Below are 20,642 nucleotides of genomic sequence, written 5' to 3'. Positions count from 1 at the left end.
CTTTCCCCCGCAAATGCATACTTTGTTCTGTACACACCAAAGTGAAGAGAAAGAAACCAAAATATAAAATGTATAGCACAGAAAATGTTAATTGTAAAAATTAACTTGTAGAACTAAATTGTGAAAAGCCATCTACAATAACTGTATTTTGTACTACTCTTATTTTTGGGAAGGGCACAATGTTATAGCACACATTACATAAATGACTCACATTCACTTAAACATACATATATAAAAGTAGGAGCAAAATAACATTTTCCTCCTACATTCCAATAACAATATGCAGACTTAGAAATCTTGGTTAGGAGATAGTTATAATAACGATCCTGTTCTACCAAATTGTTAGTCACTTTACCCAATACTATATTGAATACTTCTTCCCAATTGATGTTTTATGATTATTAGTTGCATCTTAAATATCTTACCTGAGCTGGATTGCTGCCATCCAAGGCAATGGTTGCATTAGATGCCTTGAAAAGTAAGTTTCTACAGACTTTTCTTCAAAAGTAATAAAAAATAAAACTCATATATAAAAGTCAAGATACATTGCCTACTGAAATAATTTTTAAAAATGAGTTTTATTTTCTATGTGCTACAACTGAAAAATCTAAACAACGACAAAAAATGTGTGTGGCCTAGTTCTGTTGAAAAAAAAAAAGAGAATGCTTGTTCTTAGGGTTGCTGTTGATTTGGCTTGCAGTTACTAGAGAAACTCCAAGGATCTCATTCCCTTCATGGTTCATGTCTAGGCATGCCTGGAGACCAGGGAGACCCATGATTTAATCTAAGTAAGAATGCTTGTGGTGTTTTAAATGCCCACACAGAAGATTGCATTTGTTTTAGACAGTACCAGGAAGGCACCTTTTGGGGAATTGTTTACTGTTTAATTTCTGGGCTTTTGGTGATTAGGGAGATGGAAAAGGAGCTGTAAGGACTGATGAGGCTGATGATTAGGAGGAAGCCAAGAAGAGTATAGAAATCAAATACCTTCTGCTTTAGTTTTGGCAAATTTATATTGACTTAATTTACCACTTCTAGATACAAGACTAGATTGATGGGAGTTGGGAATTAGAAAAGATGGAGACAGGCCAGGTGTGATGGTTCATGCCTGTAATCCCAGCACTTAGAGAGGCCACGGCAGGCGGATCATGAGGTCAAGAGATTGGGGACATCCTGGCCAACATGGTGAAACCCGTCTCTACTAAAAATACAAAAATTAGCTGGGGGTGGTAGTGCGTGCCTGTAGTCCCAGCTACTCGGGAAGCTGAGGCAGGAAAATTGCTTGAACTTGGGAGGCAGAGGTTGCAGAGAGCGGAGATCGTGCCACTGTACTCTAGACTGGGTGACAGAGCAAGACTCTATGAAAAAAAAAAAAAAAGAAAAGAAAAGGTGGAGGCAATGGAGGCAACATATCTCTCCCTTCAGTACACACAAACTCACCATCTCCCACAGCTTTTGAAGGATGTTGTTAGAAGAGGAAAAAAAAATGAACAATTAGACTAACTAGAAATTACTGGATTTTAGCAGCTGCTTTTTAAACCTGTTTTTTGAGATGGAGTTTCACTCTTATTGCCCAGGCTGGAGTGCAATGGCACGATCTCATTCACTGCAATCTCCACCTCCCGGGTTCAAGCGATTCTCCTACCTTAGCCTCCCGAGTAGCTGAGATTACAGACACCTACCACCATGCCCAGCTAATTTTTTGTATTTTTAATACAGATGGGGTTTCTCTATTAAAAATGGAGAAACCAGGCTGGTCTCAAACTCCTGACCTCAGGTGATTCACCTGCCTTGGCCTCCCAAAGTGCTGGGATTACAGGAGTGAGCCACTGCTCCCGGCCTAAATCTGTGTTTTTTTTAAATACATATTTTCTCTTAGGAAATATAAAACCATATCTTGGTGTATACACCAATAAATATCAGATTATTAACCTTCATGATAGTGTACTTAGAAACTAGTTTATGTGTTGAAGCAAGACTAAACTGAACTCAATTCAGTACCTTTGAAGAACTAAAAATCATTGAATCTATTTATGAGAGATTTTCTTTTGAGCTAAAATGAACTGACAGCAGATTTTATAATTCCATATTTCTCGTTCCATTTCATTGTACTCTCATTAGTAAGAGTGCACCAGATTCTTAATTAGCTTCTTGTATATATTTATTGATTAATCAATACTGTTGCCTTCAGTATAAAATGTTAAATTAATTTATCTTTCACGTAAATCACAAGCAGTCTAACAAAATAGGCTTTATAATTAAAGTTGCTGGAGCTCATAGTTATGGCTTCAGCAGTAGGAGCAAACAGTTGTATATTTCCCATCTTTAGAGAACAATCTCTAGGGATTTATGTGGTCCAGTTGGTGATATGGACAACGTGTGTATTTATAGATAATATAGTTATGTTAATTATATTAGTATGTAATATGAATATCTTTATATTAATATAACTTTATTAGATTAAATATATACTTATGTTATATATTCTATTTATATTATATATCATTATTTAGTATCAAGATGGTTATATGAAACAGTGCTTCAGGAATCTTGATGACTCATACAACATTATTGCCAACATTTAGGAAAAAGGAAAAGGAAAATTATCAAAGGTTAGGACACAGAGAAGGCTATATGGAAAGATGAGACTGAGCTGAGCCGAGAAGCAAAAATACTAGAGATGAAGAGGGGATGTTTTTGGTAGCAGGAGCAATTTGTGGAGTTAAAACACAAGCAAGCTTCTGGAGACTGTAATGTCTGAGGCCAATTGGAAGAGCAATGAGTGTGTTCTCATTGGGGAAATAAGATTAAAGAGGACTTTAACATTTAAAGTCCTCCACGATCCTACTTACCTGCCTGCTCATATGTTGCTGTGAAGTTCATCAGAAAAAAAAGACAAAAAGCCCAGAGAATTTCAATTTCATTATTCTGCTCAAGGAGCCCCAGATGTATAAAATGTGTTGTTTTATGAGAATTAATAAAGTAGCATAGATTAGAAGAGGGAGAGACAGAGGAGACTGAAAGGCCATTTAGATTAGTAAATTTCAGTATAAAGTGAGGTAGAAAATATGGGATGAAGAGAGAGACTTTGTGAAGGAAAGTTGCATGACATGGTTGGTAACTGGTTCAAGTGAACAGACAGAACAAGATTAACTTCCAGATATTGATGACAAGTAGAGATGTTGAGGGGGAAAATCTACTCAGAGAATAATTGTGATTTTAGGTGTAGGAATGTTTAGTTTCAGGTTGTGGAAGAATATTGTGGTGGAGTTAGATATGTGGAGTTAGAACTCTGGCAGGAGACCAGAACTGAAAAGGGGCAATGAAAAGAGACAAGCTCTTTTATCCTCTTGCCAGTTGAAGTCACAAGGATAAAGGAGTTCTCCAAGAAAGATATGCTGGCTGATTCTTCATTGACCTACCAGCTTCTGCTATCAAGGATGCCAGAGCAGTTGATGACAGTAATATATTAATCTCAAATAGAGAACAGAATTTGGAAAATGGCTCAGGATCAAATCTGACAGGATCCCTCTCCTTTTCAGGGGCTGACAGGAGGAAGTAAATCTTGGGAAGGGTGAGCCCACAGGAAGCAGAAGAGAGGAGTATCACAAAAACCAAGCTGTTTTAAAATTCATATGCTTGTGAATTCAAGAGAATCTGCTGCCTTGGCACCACCACATCATCAAGGTTTGGTCAGTAGAATTAGCAATAGGCAGCAGGTGATTGGATTGGCTCTACCAGAGTTTTTTGTCCAGGGCTTTATTCATTGAGTCAGTGAAGGATCAATGATCTTCTCTAGGTTAGAACTAAACAGATGAACTTTCCTGGCCTTGTCCCACTACTAATTGGCCTCTATCATCTTTCCAAACAAAATAAAACAAAAAACATTCAGGTAGATTTTCAGGTTTATAAAAGTAATTTTAAGGTTTCCATAAGCTAGTTAGTAGTCTGGATGCACAGTAGAGCTCTAGGGTGTATTCTGTAACTCTATTAAGCCAAAAGGAGAAAACAGACTGATTATCCTATTAATTAATTGATTTACAAGAATGAAAATACTTTATGCCATCCTCTTAAACGTCATTCTATGTCTACTTATTCTTGTTTTTATTTCCACTGTCCTCATTTGGCACTTAAGCTTTTTTTAAAGTGGAGAATTTATATTTTGTTTAAAAAATGTACATAATCCTCATTTGTTATCTTTATTTCCTCTGTATTTTTAGAATATATCTCAAGGATTTCATCTTGCTTACTTTTGGTAAAGTTCATATTGTCCTTCCTGCTCTTAGCTCCTTGATAGTTTGTTGAAATCTCAAGCTTAAATTCTACTTCCCGGGTAAAATCTTCCCTAGTACTTTTAGTTCATTGTGATCCCTTCTCTTCTCTAATCCCTTTTACACTTAATACACTTATTTACACTTAATACTCTAAAATTAGTATGTTCCATTAGTAAGAAAGTATTATTCGCCTATATTCTGATTGTATTTTTAATTTGGCATTTTATTATAATAGTATAGAGTGCTGATACATATACACACATTTATTATATTAGTATAGAGTGTTGTACATTTTCTTACACTCTGAATTATTTTAGTGAATTATCTTTTTTTTTGTTTAAATGGTACATGTGCTTGTTTGTTACATGGGTATTACATGCATAATGTTGGGTGCTGGGCTTCTGCTGTACTCATCACCCCAATGTTAGGCATTGTATCCAGTCGGTAATTTTTCAACCCTTCCCACCCACCTTTGGAGTCCCCAGAGTCTGTTTTCTCTATCTTCATTTCCACATGTACCATTTGTTTAGCTCACACTTATAAGTGGGAATATTTAATATTTTCTACCTCTGGGTTAGTTCACTTGGGGTAATGGCCTCCAGCTTCATCCATGTTGCTGCAAAGGACATTATTTCCTTCTTCTTTTATGACAGTGTAGTATTCTATGGTGTATATATACACCATATTTTCTTTATCCAATCAACAGTTGGTAGACATTTAGGTAGGTTCCGTGACTTTGCTCTAATTGTAAATGGTGTTACAATAAATACACAAGTGTCTTTTTAATATAATGTTTTCTTTTCCTTTGGTTAGATATCCAGTAGTGGGATTACTGAGTCGAATGATAGTTCTATTTTTGGTTCTTTGAGATATCTCTACACTGTTTTCCATAGAGGTTGAATTAATTTTCATTCCCACCAACAGTGTGTAAGCATTCCCTTTTCTCTGCATACATGCCAACATATGGTTTTTTTTGACTTTTTAATAAAAGCCATTCTGACTGGAGTGAGATGGTATCTCAATGTGGTTTTAATTTGAATTTCTCTGATTATTAGTGATGTGCATTTTTTCGTATGTTTGTTAGCTGTTTGTATTTCTTCTTTTGAGAAATGTCTGTTCATGTCCTTTGCCCATTTTCAATGGGTTTGTGTTTGTTTGTTGTTTGAATTTCTTGTAGATTCTAGATACTAATTCTTTGTTGGAGGTATAATTTGTAAACATTTTCTCCCATTCTGTGGGTTGTCTTTTTATCCTATTGATTATTTATTTTACTGTGCAGAAACTTTTAGTTTATGTCCTATTTCTCTATCTTTGTTTTTATTGCACTTGTGTTTGGAATCTTCATCATAAATTATTTGCCTAAGCCAATGTCCATAAGGGATTTTCATAGGTTTTCTTTTAGGATTTTTATAGTTTCAGTTTTATAGTTTTACATTTAGGTCTTTAATCCATCTGTAGGTAATTTTGTATATGTTAAGAGATAGGGATTTAGTTTCAATCTTCAGCCTATGGCTAGCCAGTTTTCCCAGCTTCATTTATTGAATAGGGTGTCTTGTTTCCCATTGTTTATTTTTGTTGGCTTTAATTGAAGTTCAGTTGGCTGTAGCTTTATTTCTGGATTAGAGAACCCTATACTGTATCATTAATCTCTGGGTCTGTTTTTGTAGCAGGACCTTGCTATTTTAGTTACTATAGCCTTATAGTATAATTCAAAATCAGGCAGTATAATGCCTCTGACTTTGTTTTTTTTGCTTAGGATTTCTTTGGCTATTTGGACTTTTTTTGGGGTCCAAAACTTTAGGATTGTTTTTCCTAATCCTGTGAAAAATGAGGCTGGCAATTTGATAGGGATTGCATTGAATTTGTAGATTGCTTGAGCAAGTGGTTATTTTAACCATATTAGTTCTTCCAATCCATGATCATGAAATGTTTTTCCATTTATTTGTGTCATCTACAGTTTCTTTCATCAGTGTTTTGTAGTTCTCCTTGTAGAGGTCTTTCACTTCCTTGGTTAAATGTATTCCTAGATAGTTTGCTCTTTTTTTGTGGCTATTGTAAATGGGATTGCGTTCTTAATTTGGTTCTTGGCTTGGATATTATTATTTATAGAAATGCTACTGAATTTTGCACATTGATTTTGTATCCTGAGACTTTACTGAAGTTGTTAATCAGGTCAAGGAGTTTTCTAGAGGAGTCTTTATGGTTTTCTAGGTATACAATCATATTGTCAGTGAACAGAGATAATTTGACTTACTTTTCCAATTCGGATACCTTTTATTTCTTTCTCTTGCCTGATAGCTCTGGCTAGTACTTCCAGTACTATGTTGAATAGGAGTTATCTTGGTTTCTAACTTGAAATGTTATATAAGTGTATATATCTTTTGTGCTCTTTGAAACAATGCCACTTACATTCTGAATGCTCAGTATGCACATAGAAAGTACAAATTAGGAAGAAGGCTTGTGGCAAATAAAATACTTGCATAGTATTATCAGTAAAGAAATTTTACTTTGATCAGGCTACGCTAAAATTAACTTCTTCTGGGTTCAAATCAACATTGTATGGCTGTAGAATTTTATTAGGTAATGTTTTGGGATATGCAATTTTGTTTAAACAATCAGTGTAACTTCCTTTTATGTGACGACCATAATGGAACTAAGTTTATGTGTGAGTAGAATCAGTTCATTGTTTTATAAAATAGTGCTACTTGCTTGCTGTTATTAAAAGAATATATTTCTGTCAGAAGTGGAATTTTGCTAAAACATCTATACCTTTCCCTTCTTTGGCAATGACATGTATTTGCAAATGGATGGGTGAACCTAGGAATATAAGTTGTAGTTTAGGGAGGGAAGCTAAAGAAATGAAATGGGGTTATAAGAATGGTTATTATATCATAAGTCCAGCAAACAATATTCAATTCTGGGGATATTTTAAACTTATTTTGCCTATTTATAAACTTCTATAAGCATAAATATTTTCATTTTATAAGTGAAATTTTGCTAAAATGCAGAAGACAAATGTAGAACCAGATTTTTGACTTTCACCTTCATTGATGAACTTTGGGTCTTGACTGTTCCTTAGCCATCAAGTTGAATTTCCTTAGTTTAAAATGAAGAATGCAATTCTAGAAACTGTTACTTGTACAGGGTCATTTCAGCCATATTCATGTTTTATACCATTTGAGTCTCTGTTACAGACATAATGGGAAGTAAAATATGTCTTTGCTGCTTCACCTCCTTTCTGTTCTTTATCCTCATTCCAAATGGCCAGAACCTCCTATTTCTTGTTTTGTGTGGTTCTTTACCCAGAAATAATCCCCTCACCCAAACAGAACACCATCCTGTTGCTCTACTACAGATAGCTCATCAGACATTTTCAAAAAGAAATCCTTGAAAGACAAGGTTTTAAGCAAAGGAACAAATGTCTTATAATGAGAATTTTAGACCTTACACAAGGACAGTGGGAGAGTTTTTCAAATTTTCAGCAGTCACTTTTACTTCTACTTAGCTGGGGATTGGTTTAGGCCAGCCCAGGTTGGTCTTTCTGCTAAATTCTAACATCTTGTCAGTGGACATTACTACTTGGGTATTTAATTACCATTGAAAGCTTAGTATACCTCAATCTGAATGAATCACCATTTGTTTTATGCTGACTCTTCCACTGAACTTCATTCTTTCAATGATAACATGAATCTCTTGGTCATTAGTATTTTGGAGTAAATTTTAAGTATTTCATTTCCCAAACTTTACATCCAAGTAGTCCCTTGTGTATATATTTGATTTCCTTCTCTAGATGATAAGCCTCTTGAAAGGAAAGTTGAATTTTGTTTTTATCCCCAGCCCCACTAATATTTAGTGTCTGTGTAGTAGGTGGTCAGTAAATAGTCACTGAGTATTAATTAAAACAGAAGGTGTAGTTGTCATTAATGAAAAGGAGGTGATTTAAATAAGGTGTTTCAAGTCATAAACAAGTAACCGAAGGAAATCTTGCATGATGTTTACTTTTTATTTGATTGTTCTTTCCTGAAATCTAAGTACATTGTTATTCTATCATTCTATTCATAAATTCCAAGGCCTGCCTGGGCCTGTTGCAGAAAATAATGCTAGGAGAGGGTTCAAAACCTCATCAGTTAATGTACTTCACCAACTCAAAGTGCAAGGGAACAGTTTGTCATCAGGAATATGAAGTAATGAAAGAATTATTAAACACCTGGCACCATTCTATTATTGTAAATGCAAACTAACCATTTGAAAAGAAAAAAATTGTGTTTGCTAATGCATCTGTTGCCTTTAATTCAGAAGCAAAATTTCAGCAGTATACAGGGAGTTACCCTAATTTTCCACTTTGTCCTTTCTAACCTAAATTTTAAAAAATAATCTTTGCAAAAGTTACCAAGGCAAATGGCTAGGAAAATATGAGAATAAATGATGCAAATTTGTCCTAATGCCTGTCAAACTTAAGGCATTATTAAGCAATCGAAAGTGTAAAATGAGCTTAAAATCTTCACAACTAAGGCGGTATGTATCTTAATGATTTCCATTTTTGCTTCACATTGGAATCACTTGGGAAACTTGAAAATCCTGATGTGCAGGTTGCACTACATACCAATTAAGTCTTGGCCAGGCATGGTGGCTCACACCTATAATCCTGGCATTCTGAGAGGCCAAGGCAGGAGGGTTTCTTGAGCCCAGGAGTTCAAGACCAGCCTGGGCAACATAGGGAGACCCCGTCTCTATTGAAAAAAAGAGAATATCTGGGGTAAGGGATAGGAGGCAGACATTGCTATTTTTAAAAGATCTTCAGGTGATTCCAAAGTGCAACAGTTTGTGTACCCCAGGCTGAGGTACACTGAGGAAGAGGAATGAGAACTACATCATGGACAGTTGAAACAAACAAGAACTATGGAATTGGAAGGTTATTAAGGTCCTACTTTCACTTTTGTTTATTTTAATATGTTCTGGGTACATAGAAGAGTTTTAAATATTTACTAAATTGAATTAATCTTAATTAAATCTTAAATCATATTCTTAGATATCAAGATACTCACCCATCCAATTTCATAGTTCTTTTAAACAATTTTTAAAAATTGATATATAATGTATTTTGGGGGTACATGTAATATTTTAATACTTGTAGACAATGTATGATGATCAAATTAGATAATTGGGATATCCATTACCTCAAATGTTTATCTTTTCTTTGTGTTTTGAGAACATTACAAATTTTCTAGCTATTTTGAAATATACAACAATTGTTACCTATAATTTCTCTACTGTACTAGAATACTAGAACTAATTCCTTCTATCCATTTTTGTATCCTTAACCAACTTTGATAATCCTTATACTTACCATTTCATATACCTCTCAAGCATCAAAGACATTACAATAGCCAGCACACTACCTAATATATGTATTTCATCTCAGTTCATCACTGGTGAAAGGTTTTTAAAATTTTTTTTGAGACAGGGTCTTTGCTGTCTTGCTCAGGCACAGTGGCCCAATCACAGCTCATAGCTTACTGCAGCCTTGAACTCCTGGTCTTAAGTGATCTTTCCACCTCAGTCTTTCTAGAAGGCTACAGGTACATGCCACACCAAGCTGACTTTTAAAATTTTTATAGAGACAGGGGTCTTACTGAGTCACCCAGGCTGGCCTCAAACTCCTGACCTCAAGTGATCCTTTTGCCTGGGCCCAAAGTGTTTGCATTACAGGGATGAGGCCCTCTGCCCAGCTCAAGAGCAAGTGCTTTAATGTTATCTATTATAATCTTAATAACAACCTAATGAGGTTCTATTGTACCTCCCATTTCACAGGCAGAAAATTAAGTTGCCCAAGTTTACACAGATGGTGAGCCCTAAAGTTGCAGTTCACACCCAGGTGTATCTGATCTTAATGCCCATATTTTTAAACTTTGTATTGTGCAGGAAGGGAAAGACAGGACAACATGATAGCATTAGTGAAAAAGAGTGCTTGCAAGTTCAATGTGAGTCAGTGGTATGATGCCATTGCTAACAAGCTAAAAACCACCTGAGGCTGTGTTCTGGAATACAGTATTCAGAGGGAGGGAAGCAACAGTCCCATTACAGTCTCTAGGGGTGAAGCACACCTGGAGCATCGTGTGCAAGTCTGAGCCTCACACTGGAAAAAGAGGATTACTCACACACCTGACACTCACTGTGATGTGAGTACCCAGCATGGTGAGCTGAGTCTATAGGAGGAACTATTAAAAAGCTGAGACTATTTAGGCTCCACAAAGAGAAGGCTGAGGGAAGCTGAGTAGCTAGTATTTGAAATGTCATCAAGTGGTGGAACATTAGACACAATTGGTGTAGTTCCAGAAGGAAACTAGGCTGCACATGTAGAAAAATCGGAGGTAGATTAGGCTCCACATAGATAGGAAGTGCTGGCTGTTATTTGGAGCTTTTTAGAAATGAAATGGACTTCTTTGTAAGACAGTGAATTCTTTTGCACTAATGAAGAAACTGAATGATCACTAATTATGAGCATTAAAGACTTATGTATATCAGGTGTGGTGGTTCTTAACGCTTAGTGGGTATTAGAATCACCTGGGGGAACTTGGTAACTACTGATTGCCAGCCCTTACCTTGAGAAGAGTTGCTTCAGCAGATCTGAAATAAGGTCCAAGAATCTGAAATTAAAAATAAAAAAAAAAAAGTTTTTTTTTGAGATGGAGTCTTGCTCTGTCACCCAGTCTGGAGTGCAGTGGTGTGATCTTGGCTCACTGCAACCTCCGTCTCCTGGGTTCAAGCAATTCTCCTGCCTCAGCCTTCTGAGTAGCTGGGATTACAGGCACCCATCACTATACCTGGCTAATTTTTGTATTTTTAGTAGAGATGGGGTTTCACCATGTTGGCCAGAATGGTCTTGAACTCCTGGTCTCAGGTGATCTGCTTATGTCGGCTTCCCAAAGTGCTGGGATTACAGGCATGATCCACCATGCCCAGCCAAGAATCTGAATTTTTAACAAGCAATATGATGAGTCCAGATCACGTGGTCACTGACCCACCCTTTGAGAACTGGTGAGGTTAGATAAACTCAGATCTCTTCCACTTATCCTACAAATAGACACTTTAGTAAAAAATGTGTCGTTAACATAATGACTGCTCAAAGTGGTCCTTACAAGTTTTGTAAGAAATCGAAGGCAGAATTCTTTAATATATTAACAGCTAAGTTAGAGATGACATTATTGGAATGTATGATATAAGGATACAGAAGAAGAATGCTTGATTCTCACTCTGTGTTATAAAAGATAAGATTATAACAGCAAAATAGAAAATATAGATCCAGTTTGAAATTTTTAAACACTTTGTAAACAGAGAACCAAACCCCACTTATGCCAAGGAGCAATCAGATGGAGACCAGATTGGTATATGAAAAACTATATGATTATCTCAATAGGCAGTGCCTGTGCAAGGTGAAACACCCATCAGCCTTTAGGGCCCAGGCTTATATAAACTTCAGCTTCAAACTCATAAACAGGTGTGGGTGAGAGTTGGAAACAAAGGGGATCCTGCAGTTGGTCTTCTAACTCTCGCTTTTCTCGAGGGCTAAAGAGCTTTTGTTGGCAAGTAATGTGTTTGTTTATTCTTAAAGCATGCAACTTGTGAGCAACATTTTGGAATTACTCTCTCCTGAAATATTTTGCTCTTTGTTAATGTATCTTTAAAAAGTGATGCTTAAGGTAATTACTGTCCCATATCCGGATATTTTTAAGTTGCACAGTGATGTTTCATTTATTAGTGCTTTAAAATTTTAAAAAGACTTTTTTTTTTTCCCTTTGAAAACCTTTAAAAATGGGCTGTTTGAGGAACTGCTGTTCTTGGCTGTTATGTTGATTTATAGTGTTCATGTACTTATCTAGTTTACTAAAGACTTCTTTCTAGCAAATTGTCTCTGTTTTACTTTTAAGGTATGTAAAATTTCTAAATGGCAGTTAAATATTGAGAATGAGTTAAACATTTGTTTCTATTTTTTCTTTCTCCCTTTAAATGATTTCAGACCTTCTTATCTATTTTTCTTGAATCATGAGGGATGAAATTGCAACAACAGTTTTCTTTGTCACAAGATTGGTGAAAAAACATGATAAACTAAGTAAAAAGCAAATAGAAGACTTTGCAGAAAAGCTGATGACGATCTTGTTTGAAACATACAGAAGTCACTGGCACTCTGATTGCCCTTCTAAAGGGCAAGCCTTCAGGTGAGAGCTAGCACATGGGACGGCAAAGGGAGGTAATCATGAAGCAACAGCCAACTCCTAGGAAAATGGAGTGATCTTGTTTTCTGTACATAATAATGAAAATTGTATAGGCTCGACTTAACATTTGTTTGAATGTGGACTTGAAAGATATAGTAGATGACAGTGTGAATGGAAACGACAGAATAAACACCCTTATGTGAGGTAGATTAAGCAATTTCTAGTTTGTGTTTGCCATGAAAGATAAGCTGTGAGTATCAGGTAAACTAATTTTGTGACTTGGTGATGCAACATACATTCTGAGCCACTGTATCAAAAGTTGATGATGTCTTACTTGTAAGAGTGGAGGGTGGGGGAGGCTGAGGGGAAGGTGGGGGTGAGGTGGGAGCTATGTGTATTGGAACAGTGTGTGAACAATGTAATTTTCCTGCTAAAGTACCTGTTATCACATCTTCATCTCCCTTCACTTTTTTTTTTTTTTTTTTTTTTTTTTTTTAAGGTGCATCAGGATAAACAACAATCAGAATAAAGATCCCATTCTAGAAAGGGCATGTGCGGAGAGTAAGGTGGATTTTTTTCACCTGGGACTTCCAAAGGAGCTGACCATATGGGTAGATCCCTTTGAAGTGTGCTGTAGGTGAGTAATCTCATAGTTTGTGTGCTATGTGATTCCTGGAAACTTCATCTACCTTCATAAAAGATGATGCCCCAAAGCCTTGAGTTAGCAGCAGGGACACTTCTTGGTTAAGATATTAGATGCAAACTTCTGTTAGAAAATGCAGACTTCTATTCAAAATGGGTGAAGTGGAAAGCACAATGATTTTGCAAAATATTTGAAATCTGGCTTTAATCACTGCACCGTGATACAAACTATAGATTGGTAACAGTATCTATTACAAACCATAGGTTGATAGCAGATAAGTATTATAGGCAATATCAGAAAGAAAGAAGAGTTATCTACTATGGGACAATTCAGTTCATTAACTGAATCAAAAGAAACTAGTCTGTTTTTTTCTGAACAATTAACCAAAATAGCTCTTATAGAATATCCTCATTTATAACAGTGTAGTAGGTGAAGATCATAATGTCCTTCAATTTTTAAAGGCAATTTCTTTTAAAATAAGTTAGCATATAGGTGAGTGTTGAACAATGAGAACACATGGAGACAGGGAGGGGAGCATCACACACTGGGGTCTGTCGGGTGGGGGAAATAGGGAAGGGACAGCAGGGGGTGGGGAGTTGGGGAGAGATAGCATGGGAGGAAATGCCAGATATAGGTGATGGGGAGGAAGGCAGCAAATCACACTGCCATGTGTGTACCTATGCAACAGTCTTGCATGTTCTTTGCATGTACCCCAAAACCTAAAATGCAATTAAAAAAAACTTGTAGGAAGTTGAATCCCTAATCAGTACTTAAATTTCTTTTCCTACTTAGGTATGGTGAGAAAAGCCATCCATTTACAGTTGCTTCTTTTAAAGGCAAATGGGAGGAATGGGAACTGTATCAACAGATCAGTTACGCAGTTAGTAGAGCCTCATCGGACGATTCCTCTGGCACTTCCTGCGATGAAGAAAGTTGTAGCAAGGAACCTCATGTCATTCCTAAAGTCAGCAATCCAAAGAGTATTTATCAGGTCAAGTGTGTTCCAGTTCTTTTTATACTTTTTACTCTCTAATTCTAAAAAGAATGTACTTGTTATGAAAACAAAGAAGCAAACAAAACATAGAAAGAACAAAACTATAAAGATTTTTAAGCCACAATCTTAGTATTTTGGCAAAACTTTTTCTATCTCCTTCACTGCACAGAGTATTCCATACACTTGACTGAGCTTTTAGGATCTACCCTAATCTTTTATTGTCCTGTTTCTTCATACAGTATTTGAAAACACACAGGTTTCCTTTTACTTAAATTCCTGCATAATCAGAGATTAGACTGGTGGGCTGGCTTGCCCTTCCTTCCCTTCCTTCCCTTCCTTCCCTTCCTTCCCTTCCTTCCCTTCCTTCCCTTCCTTCCCTTCCTTCCCTTCCTTCCCTTCCTTCCCTTCCTTCCCTTCCTTCTTCTTTCTTTCTTTCGTTAATTGAAAATACCATGGCATTTATAGAAAATTTGGACTTAGGAAAGGTCAAATGGCTATAAATTCTGCCACTAGAGCAGTATTTCTCAACTTTTTCTTCTTTTTAAACCACAACCCATTGAAAAATATGCGTATTTATATTTAAAAAGTTTCATGAAACAGTGCTTATCTTTACTAAGAGCAATGCTCCCAACACTTCCAATTAAATTCATTTGATTTCAAGCATCTAAATTGATTTCATGACCCACAATTTGAAAAACACTGATCTACAGAGAATTTGTTAATATGATATATATATATACTTGTCTGTATATTCTCTTAATCACCTATGTATTACATGTTAAAGCAATTAACATTTTAATATATTCATTTGTCTCCCTTGTAACTTATTATTGTTGGCAGACATTCCAGATTGTTTCCACACAGTTGTAACATTTTTTAAAAAGCTGATTACTTGTAGAGTGATGCCTGAATTTTAGGTTATTTCTTGAGATTTGATTCTCGAGCACAGAACTACTAGGTCACTGAATGTGAATATTTTACTGGTCTTTAATATATAGCCGAAACATCATATAGAAAATTGTATTTATTTGTAGTCTCACCAGCTGTATGTAAAAGTGCCTTTCTCTAGAATTGGCTATTCTCATTGAAAAAACAGATAATTAGATTAACATGATATGCATATATAATACAGTATTAGTGAAATTAAACAATTAAATTTCCATGTGCCCAAATGTTTTAGCACCTACTGTCTTACAAATTTTCCCTTCTTCGCCCATTCATTATTTGAAGTTCTAATGTATTATTATAGGTTCTTTATATGCCAGAACTATTTTAACTATTTCTGGCAAATGTTTTGTCCCTGGTTTTTTAAACTATTTGTGTCATTATAGTTTCTTGGAAACAGTGACTTTAAGTAAAATGTCGTATGACAAAGCCATTTTTTTCTCAGTGTTATAACCAAACTATGTTATTCAAAGACCTGCTCTATGTCATTTCGCTTAAAATTACTTTCCAAGAAATGTTGAATGAGGATTTATGGTATTTGTCCTTAATTCTATTTTTATGCTTAGAAAGGTCTTCTTCCATTTGGGGATCAGATCAGATCTGTAATCAGCTATATTCTTTTACAGTAATGTCTTTTCAAAGTGTGATCTGTAAAAAAGTCTATCAGTCATCTTAGGTGTTAAAAATGAAGATTTCTAGGCCGTGGCCCCAGAGATCATGAACATGCAGTTTTGGATTGGCTGGCAGGGGTGAGGTAGGGATGGAAGTCAACAACTCAAGAATAAACACAAACTTGAATAAGTGTATTAAAAAGTTTTTAGTTAAATTAATTAACTTTTTAAAAAGGTACAGTATAAAGTGACTTATGTCCCCACCAAGTGCTAGAGAAGTTTTCAAAGATGGTTATGTACTTTCAATTCTCTTCATTTTTGCTCCCTATGCTTTCGAAGGGCCTGACTTTTGAATTATGGGTTCATATTTAGTCCTTACAGCTAGCTTGTTAGAGATCTTTATACTTTCTGTTTTTTTTCAGGTTGAAAACTTGAAACAGCCCTTTCAATCTTGGTTCCAAATCCCCCGCAAAAAGAATGTGGTGGACAGCCGTGTTGGCCTCCTGGGAAACACTTGCCGTGGCTCGCAGAAGCGCCCTAAGTGTTACAGGCCTGCTGCGCACCGGGTGGACAGGTTCCACTGGGTCAACACACGCCGATGACGCAGCGACGGGGCACGTGGTGGGCGAGAGCTCAAAGGAGCACTTTTATTCTCTCTAAAATAAAAATGAGTTTAAGGTTGAGAGGCCCATGAAACAAAAAAATAACCATATTAGGGACTAGGGTACACAATGGTAAATCCTCTCATACAGATCATGACTCTGTTCTGAGCTGTACTTTTAATTCTTATTTAATTTTAAATGAAGTTTTATGTAATATTCGTGAATGTACCCAGTAAGGTAATGGAATGAACATACTGACCTGTAATAAGACTTGAGTTATGAAAAGTAATGGTTTAAATAAATGTCCTGTGTTTTTAATACTTCTTAGTTCAGTTTGTTGTGAGAAACAAACTTTTAAAAGTTTTTTATTTTTTTGCAAAGAAGGAGTCTCTGTTGCCCAGGCTGGTCTCAAACTCCTGAGCTCAAAGCAATCCTCCTGTCTTGGCCTCCCAAAGTGTTGGGATTGTAGGCGTGAGCCACGTCACCCAGCCACCATTCATTCCTACTCCCCTAACCCTGAACCACTTGATAGAGGGAAAGTTGATGACTCTGCAGTCCAGGTCTCTACAATTTGATAGCAGTGAGAATTCTTTTGGCTGCTACTTTTCGATGTTTATGGTATGAAGAAATGCCCCTTAGGCTGCTGCTGGTGAACTTTATCTTTGCTAGATTTTATAGATTTTAAAATTAGGGAGGGAGATTCTACAATCCAGCTTCACTTTACTCACCCAAAATAGTCTGACTCTTCTAAATTCTGTGTCTCTAGTTGTTAGAAAATTCCCGAAACCTTGTTGACTGGATCCATTCCTACTCATGCTGTGTGTTCTCAGCTGGGCCCTTGCTGTTGTTCAGAATTCCTATTAATCTCCACTTAAGCCATATTGTAGCTGTCTTCTCAATCTGTTTTACTCCATCCTCCTGTGCTCTCAGCAGGAGATTTGTTCTTTTTGTTTTCTCCTACCTCAAAACTTTATCCCTATCTTCTCCTCTCTCATCCATTTTAAGGCTTTTCCCTTCTCCAGCCACTTGTATCTTCTCTCTACATCTGGGTTTTCTTGCTGAGTTTTCACTGTTAGGTGGTGCTGGATCCAGGAAGCTGGTAGCATTGGAGAAGTCACAGCTCGGTTCTCTTGTGAGTAGACTTGTGCTTTGGGCCAGTGGCTCTGGGTGGATACAAAAAGCTGTGACCTTGAGTCCCAACTCAGGTAGGACATGCCAACAGTCATGCCAGTGCTGACAAAGAGGGGCTTGATGCTAGCCTCATTACTTTGGGTGAAGCTCTTTTTTCTTTTTTTTTCTACAAATGATGGTTCATTAAGGCACATAGCAGCATTTTTCGGGAGGAAAACTCAGCTACCCTTAATGGCTTATAAGGTCAAGTTTCTTTGTGCTGAAAAGTGAGTTTGTCCTCTCTTGAAGAGCTTTCTGTTATAGTGTGGCAGTTGTAGTGAATCTTCCCAGATTTCTCTAAAGGCAACCACAATACTAGTTTATTGACCCCCCAGCAAAGCATCTCCTGGAGGTGGTTGTGATGTTTGCCAGCCTCCATACGTGTGTGGGTGAGTTCTGGTCTCCAGAAAACGGGGCAAAAACAAGACTACCAGCAATGGGTGTAAGTATTAGACTTTAGATACTGGCATGTATGTGAATGTACTTTAATCCTTAACCATCAAGTTAGAATTTCTGGTAACATTTCATTTTCTCTGTCTCCCTGCCTTCTACCTTTGTGTAGACAATTGTCTTTAGTTACTTGATTATTGCAACAGTCTACTAACAACAATAACTGTTTCCGGTCTTGTTCCTCATCCTAAAATAATCTTTACTCTCCAGTTTCAAATGTTTCAATCAGGAAAATGTTCAAATTCTGGAATATGGTTTCTGTTCTTAATGACTTGAGTTCCTGCATATCTTTTCAGCCTAACCTCAGCTCTCCTTTCACACTCTGTTTTTTTTTTTTCTCCTTTGAGACAGAGTCTCACTTTGTTGCCCAGGCTGGAGTGCGGTAGTGAGATCTTGGCTCACTGCAAGCTTGCCTCCCGGGTTCAAGCAATTCTCGTGCCTCAGCCTCCAGGGTAGCTGGACTACAGACGTGTGCCACCACGCCCAGGTCATTTTTGCATTTTCAGTAGAGACAGTGTCTCACCACGTTGGCCAGGCTGGTCTCGAGCTCCTGGCCTCAAGTGATCTGCCCATCTTGGCCTCCCAAAGTGCTGGGATTACTTGGGACTCTGGTATTTAAGTGTTCTTTATTAGGATACTTCTCATCTTGCCTCATTGTTCTCCCTTTCCTCTTGATCTTTGGGTATCACTTAAGATGCCTTCCCTTCCAGGAAGACTTTCTGATCCCCAAGTCCAGTTTATAGGCATATATTATGAGTTCCTTATAGCATTTTATCTGCCCCTAGAAGAGCACTTATCTATTATAATTGTTTCATAGTTATCAGTATCCTCTCAATAGTCGAGTTTTCAGAGTACAGATACCTCATATTGTCATTTAACCTTGGCATATAGCAGTGTTCATATTTATAGACTGAATGACTTTATTGGTGATTAAATGGTTGCCTAATATAACATCTGATACACAGCACTAAATAATGCTTGTTGGTTGATCATTCTGTCAGTGGAGTAAGAAGTATTGTGTTCTAGGCTGGGCATGGAGAACTAATTGCTGTAAAAATCTGAAGCTTTTTGCTCTTTACGTATACAATTTATTGGACAAAAAAATCAACCATATGTAATAGTCACTAAATATAAAATGCAACATAATATTTGGATATGTCAGAAGAATGGGTGATTTTTCAAGAACCTTTACACAGAGAGTTTTATTAATGAAGTGTCTGTCCCTTGCAGTTTGCAAGGTTGGTTTAAAAAAAAATCTTCTAGCCAACACTGTACCACTAAACCCCATGCTGCTGATGGACACTGCTAGTCAATCACAATGTCCCGATTTGGGTTCAGAGATTGCCTCATAATTCTTGTAGCATAGCACTTGACCATTTTAATTAATTGTTCCAAGTTGGTACTCAAGAAGAAATCAATTCCACAATATGCTAGGGTTTGGCTGAGAAGCCATCCATGAGCATTTGAGCCCTGTGTAATCCTTTAGAGTCTCTCAGGAGGCTCTGAGCAAATGTGTAGGGGAAAAAATATAATCAACAATATATTTTTACTGTAATTAAAAGTAGTCAATATAATTGAAAAGTCCCTAAATATCTTAATATCCTACCTATTAGTATATTTGTATAATAACCAAATTAGCTCTTCCTGATCTACAATTTGAAAATTTTCTGTGATGATAGGTACCACTTATTCATTATTTTTTCTTTCTTTTTTTTTTTTTTAGATCTGGTCTCACTCTGTCACGGAGGCTGGAGTGCAGTGGTGCAATCATAGCTCACTGCAGCCTTGATCTCCCTGGCTCGAGTGATCCTCTTGCCTCAGCCTCCTGAGTAGCTGGGACTACAGGCACTTGGCTAATTTTTGATTTTTAGTAGAGAACGAGGTCTTGCTATGTTGCCCAGGCTGGCCTTGAACTCTTGAGCCCAAGGGATCCTCCTGCTTTAGCTTCCCAAAGTGCTGGGATTACAGGCATGAGCCATTGTGCCTTCTCTTCTCTCCTTCCTCCCTCCTCCCTCCTCCCTCCTTCCTCCTCCCTCCTCCTTCCTCCCTTTCTTGATGGAGTCTTGCTCTGTTGCCCAGGCTGGAGTGCAGTGGTGTGATCTCGGCTCACTGCAACCTCTGCTTCCCTGGGTGCAAGCAATTTTCTGCCTCAGCCTCCTGAGTAGCTGGGATTACAGGTACCCACCACCATGCCAGGCTAACTATTTTTTTTTTTTTGTATTTTTAGTAGACAAAGGATTTCACCGTCTTGGCCAGGCTGGTCTTGAACTCCTGACCTCGTGATCCACCCGCCTCAGCCTCCCAAGGTGCTGGGATTACAGGCATGAGCCACCGCACCTGGCCTCTTTCTTTTTTTTTGTGCTCTTTAATTTCTTTCATCAATGTTTTATAACTTTCATTGTAGATATTCACTTTTTTGGTTAAGTTTATTTTCTAGATATTGTATTTGTAGCTATTGTAAATAGGATTAGTTTATTGGTTTCTTTTTCAGATTGTTTACTGTTAGCATATGGAAATGGTACTGATTTTTGTATGTTGAATTTTATATCCTGCAACTTCACTGAATTTGATTTCGGTTTCAGTAGGTTTTTGGTGTGGAATCTTCAGGTTTTTCTAAATACAAGATTATATTGTCTGCAAAGAAGAATAATTTGACTTCTTCCTTTCCAATTTGGATACCCTTTGTTTCTTTCTGCTGTCTAGTTGTTCTGGCTAGGGCTTCCAGTACTATGTTGAATAA

The 20,642-nt window shown here is 36.9% G+C and overlaps 1 protein-coding gene across 2 annotated transcripts in view; it reads left to right on the top strand.

Annotated features, from left to right (window-relative positions):
- Positions 1–20,642, top strand: part of BTG4 (BTG anti-proliferation factor 4) — a 41,431-nt gene that overhangs the window by 1,053 nt on the left and 19,736 nt on the right. The window contains exons 2-5 of one of the 2 annotated variants that reach the window (XM_021671097.2): positions 12,292–12,490; positions 12,987–13,124; positions 13,923–14,121; positions 16,103–16,254. In XM_021671097.2, coding sequence (XP_021526772.1) covers positions 12,318–12,490; positions 12,987–13,124; positions 13,923–14,121; positions 16,103–16,254 — 662 coding nt within the window. In that variant the 5' untranslated portion in view covers positions 12,292–12,317. Of the gene's footprint in view, positions 1–12,291; positions 12,491–12,986; positions 13,125–13,922; positions 14,122–16,102; positions 16,603–20,642 lie in introns of those variants that run through there. The other variant, XM_064375304.1, reaches the window with a different exon arrangement.

Source organism: Aotus nancymaae, unplaced genomic scaffold (genome assembly GCF_030222135.1).
Source record: "Aotus nancymaae isolate 86718 unplaced genomic scaffold, 86718_ANA_hifiasm-v0.15.2.pri h1tg000012l, whole genome shotgun sequence".
Taxonomy (NCBI): Eukaryota; Metazoa; Chordata; class Mammalia; order Primates; family Aotidae; genus Aotus; species Aotus nancymaae.
The sequence above is the reverse complement of the archived record's forward strand: the minus strand, read 5'-3'. Positions and strand labels throughout refer to the sequence as shown.